A 5,000-nucleotide genomic window follows, 5' to 3' on the forward strand; every position below is an offset into this window, starting at 1 on the left:
GGGTAGAAAAGATCATGGTTTTGGATGGGGGAAGATAAGAGATAGTGGTGAACAGCTGTTTTGAAGACCTGGAAGGAAGAGAAGGATTTAAGAGTGTGTGGGAGCTTGATCCAAAGGCAGGAAAAAAAAGAGGAGTGAAGGTGAGTAGTGATTATTTTTTGGTAGTTTTATTGAAAGGAGGTTGGTGGCAGGCCTTCAGCACCCTGTGGAAATATGGGGGGACATATCTCAGACAGAGCGGGTTGGGGGGGGGGGTGGGTGGTGAGGCTGGAGAGGAGACTGTAGAAGACAGAAAGATCACCAACCTGCCTGCGGTGAGGGAGTGAGAGACCCAAAGACTCAGCCTCATCAATGGAGATACCAATGATCCTAAATGCCTTTGTTTCCACAACATGAAGCCGAGAAAAGGGAGAGGTGGGAGCACCAGCCCAAAGGGGAGAGCAGGACTTATCAGGCTGTGTCGAAAGCTTTGTTTGTGGTCAGGAGCTCTGGTGTGCCAATGAGGGACTTTGCATGACTGAGGCTGCTCAGTCGGTGACTGGCTTTGGAGGCCAGCTTGCAAATGTGGCTTTCCTAGGCAAGATCATGGCAGATCGTGAGACCCAGAAGCTTCAATGAAAGGGCTTCTTCAAGAGGATTGTTGAGAAAGTAGATGGGGGGGGGGGTTCCATACGGTCCTGTGAGAGTGAGATTTTTCGGCATTGCAAGACATGTTGCACCAGCTTATGATTTTATCCAGATCTGCAGAGAGTGAAGAGGCTGCTGCTTACTGATCTGAGGGATGACAGTTGGTATGTCAGAGGGTGGAGTCATCAGCAGAGAGATGGAGGATTTTCCAGAGTCAGAAAGATCACTGATGAAAACAAGAAAAAGAACAGGACCCAGAACACTGCCTTGAACTCCAGCCTGGACAGGAAGAGGGGATGAGAGAACTCCCCTTGGATGTGTCATTGAGGGCCACATGTTGGCTGCGACAGGGGAGGAATTCTGTGAGACTTGAGTGGAGATGGCCTTGGATACCATATGAAGAGAGTTTGGTGAGCATGGCAGGGTGCCAGACCATGTATAAAGCACGTGATATGTCGAGGGAGATTTCTCTGATTTCATGTCTGGCATTGAGGATCTCCATCCATTGTTGGGAGAGCAGAAGCAGAATATCCAGGGAAGAGTGACCTGTTCTGAATTCAAATTGATGATCGGAAATCAAGTCATTGGAGAAGAGAAAGGATTTGATGTGTGAAGCAATGATAGATTCCATAACCTTGCTGATTATTGGGAGAAGGCTGATTGGTCTGTAGTTGCATGGATCTGTTTTTGCACCTTTTTTATGCTGAGCGGTAATGTTTGCTGATTTTCAAGCAGATGGCAGATTACCTTGAGCAAATGAGAGGGTGAGCAAGAGCAGCAGAGCAGGTTTTTAGGAGATGTGGACTGATGCCGTCTGGACCGGTTGCAAAGTCAAAGTCGAGGCTTGACAGCACGCTCTCCACCTCGTTACGGGAAAAGGACACAGAGTCCAGGAACAGCTGGGTGCGACTGGATAAGTTGGGTACAGAAAGTGATGGGTTTGGGACACTAAGAAATGGAAGCAAATGCAGAGTTTAGGCATTCGTGTAGTGTCAGCTGTTACTGCCTTTGCACGTACAATGTCAGCTGTGTGGCCTTTTTAGGTAAGGGAAGGGTTGGAGGGGGAACATACACCAGAAACGGACTTGATTTGATGCCACCAGGATTTGGAGAAGGGAGACAGGTTTGAGAGTTCAGACTTGAGATGAGAAAGATGCTGTTTTCTGGCTCTTCTGAGAGCAGACACTTGTTCTGAGCTTTGTGGAGGGAACTGAGATTGCCTTCAGTTGGATTAACCTCACATGAGGTGAAGGCACATTGTTTCAGGACAACTGCCTCGCCAGAAGCTTCAGTGAACCGTTGGAGGAAGGGTCGGCCAACTGAAGACGCGAGGGGATAAATCTGTGCATGAGGAGAGCAAGTTTCTTTGAATGAATTCCCAGGACAAATTGATGTCAGAGGAAGTAGAGATGGGAGACCAGTCTCGAAGTTTGATGGCTGCCTGAAGTCCCTGCCAGTCGGCCTGAGTGAATTGCCAGACATGACGGCGTTGAGGTGGTTCTCTAATAACAGCCAGAAAGATGTCTACTTTGACAAGCAAGTGGTCAGATGAACTGATTTGGAGCGAAGGAAGAACAGCAGATATTTTCAGGGAAATTTGTCAAAATCAGATCCAGAAGAGATGGAGTACCATTGGTTGAGATCTGGGTCGGGATGTTGACAGATTGAGTCACAGAAGTCTTTCACTGAAGTTCCATGATTGGTGAAAGAGGTACCCACACCGAGCCAACTGGCATGATGACAATTGAAGTCACAACATATGAAGAAGAGAGAGTTCGGATGAGAGGATGGAGGTTGGTCCAAGTTTTCGAATTGAGGTGTAAATGGAGTTGTCGCTGTTTTGTGGGTGCAGCAACATACATCATATATACATATATATATATATATATATATATATATATATATATATATATATATATATATATATATATATATACATATATATTATATATACATATATATATATATATATATATATATATATATATATATATATATATATATATATATATATATATATATATATATACATACATACATACACACACACACACACACACACACACACACACACACACACACACACACACACACACACACACACACACACACATATATCAGGTTGGAGTGGAGGGAAGCCGTAGCCAGAGGTATTCCTGGGGGTGTGGGGGAGTGAGGGCAGTGTGTGGTGAATGAGGAATAGAGTCTTTGATGAAGAGAGCAACTCCGCTGCCAGGACGAGGCTCAGGTCTGTCATACCGGAGGAGGGAGTTACTCGGGAGTCAGACGTCTTGAATGAGGTAAGTTTCTGTTAAATCGATTGTCTGGTTTGTCAGTGGAAACCTGTATGGAGAGATCTGTGAGCGAAGGTCTTGGATGTTTGAGGTCCACACTTAAGGAAGAGGGAGGGGAGGAGGTTTTGGGTGCAGTGGAGGGGAGGAGGGTTGTTGAAAGAGTGTGGGGGATTGCAGAAGAGCTCTGGGAGAGGGCCGGATGAGGAGGAGAAAAGGCTCGGTGGTGATGGGTTGAGATACAGTAGGGAGTAATAAGAGAGGGGGAAGAGGGCAGTTGAAGATTGGAGGGAGTGGACCTCCTCCAAGTCGAAGTTTGTGATCTGAGATGAGGTTGGAGAAAAGGAATGATTTCATATTGACTGTGATGATGGATTCCACGACCTTGCTGATCATTGGAAGTAAGCTTATAGGTCTGCAGTGAAGGGGATCAGTTTTTTTTATATTTTTTAATGCAGTGATGGCTGATTTCCATGCAGATGGAAGATTACCTCTGGCAAATGATAGAGCGCAAAGGGCAGAGAGAGGTTGTTCACGAGCAGCAGAGCAGGGTTTTTAGGCACACAATCTGATGTGGTCCGGTCCAGTTGTCGTGGAGGGTTGACGTACTTGTCCACATTCTCAGGTGCAAAAGACAGTCCAGCAGCAGTTGCGTGATGGGGTGGAGTGGGTGCAGAGAACAAGAGATTTGGGCCACAAGTTTTGGAAGCAAAAATATAATTGAGGCATTCAGCCTTCTCATGGGTCGAGTCGGCTGTGGTACCATTTTTGAGGAGAGGGAAGGGATGGAATGGAAGCATACTCCGGAGACAGACCTTGCAAGATGCCACCAGGTTTTAGAGGGGGAGACAAGTTTGAAAGTTCATCCTTGAGGTTGGACAGATGTTTTTTTCTGGCTCTTTTGAGAGTTGGCACACACTTCTTGGAAAGACTCTGTGAGATAGTCAATGCCCACCAGTTAATTCCAGCAATTTTCCCTCGCTTAATGGTCATTGGCCATGGAACACATGTTGTGATGCTCTGCGGCCTGCACAACCACCAGGGTGACCGTTTCTGGTCAGGTCTGGAATTTATCCCAGACGTCTCAAGAAATATGCTTCCTCTGAGCCATCTTACCTGTGCTACATTTTCTCACTCATTGTGGAATATCGACTTTGGCCCAATTGCCTGAACCATTTTTAGTGCGGACCACAAGATTTGTCACGCTTCGAGTCGGTGGTGATTTGACACCACCTATACTTCCCCTGCTGATTTAATTGACTTAAACGCTTAAAAACTTTCTGGTATTGATCTTTGCGTGTGCAATGTGATTATGAGGAACCCGTCTGCAAATTGACATCCTTTTAGCACTTGCAGCATGATGAGTAAATTTGTCGTGCCTTTTTCTGTGCAAACTCTGCTAACCTGCTATGCTTTACCCATCTCTCTCCAGTCCAAGGAAACGTCGTCCGTGCTCAGCTGCGACATCTCCGTGGATGACAAGTACATAGTCACGGGTTCCGGCGATAAGAAAGCCACTCTGTACGAAGTGATTTATTAACGATCTTGAGGCAAATGTTGAACTGGAACGCTAACCACCTGTGGTAAATATTGAGCATCTGGATCAAGTTGCTTTTGTAAATGGGGGACATTTTCACTGTTTGCTTTTCTTCCTATTCTTCTTTTTCTTCTTTTTCTTCTTTTTCCTCATCTTTATTTATTATTTCTTTACTTTTTTGATAGTTTCCCTTGGGTAAGTTAAAATGTTGCTAAGGGAAGTTTGCATGTTTTGATACTTTTTTTTTTTTTCCTTGGAGGGGGAAGGAGGGAAGTAATATTTTTCTACTTGTTCCAATTTTTATTTTTTGACACGTACGCATATGCACACTCACCAGGCTGAGAGCCTGGAATTTGGGTGCAGTAATTTGGTCAGCAGTTCAGCTCCCCCCCCCCATCACCCTCAAATCCCACCTCCCCCCCTCCAATGTTCACACAGTTATTCCCTGAACAGTACCAAAGACAACACGTCAAGTATCTTTACAAAATGCTCATTCTATGGCAGCTTGGTGCACTCACTTGCAGTACCTCACTTGCAGCTTGATG

At 45.5% G+C, this 5,000-nt stretch overlaps 1 protein-coding gene across 3 annotated transcripts in view; it reads left to right on the forward strand.

The window, feature by feature from the left end:
* LOC147017017 (transducin-like enhancer protein 4) overlaps positions 1–5,000 on the forward strand; it is a 30,631-nt gene that overhangs the window by 24,213 nt on the left and 1,418 nt on the right. For 2 of the 3 annotated variants that reach the window (XM_085846359.1, XM_085846361.1), the window contains exon 20: positions 4,351–5,000. This exon is cut by the window's right edge and continues 1,418 nt beyond it. In XM_085846359.1, coding sequence (XP_085702485.1) covers positions 4,351–4,458 — 108 coding nt within the window. In that variant the 3' untranslated portion in view covers positions 4,459–5,000. The remainder of the gene's footprint in view (positions 1–4,350) is intronic. The other variant, XM_085846360.1, reaches the window with a different exon arrangement.

Source organism: Eptatretus burgeri, chromosome 11 (assembly GCF_056783735.1).
Source record: "Eptatretus burgeri isolate ZD-2024b chromosome 11, Ebu_testis_v1, whole genome shotgun sequence".
Classification (NCBI taxonomy): domain Eukaryota; kingdom Metazoa; phylum Chordata; class Myxini; order Myxiniformes; family Myxinidae; genus Eptatretus; species Eptatretus burgeri.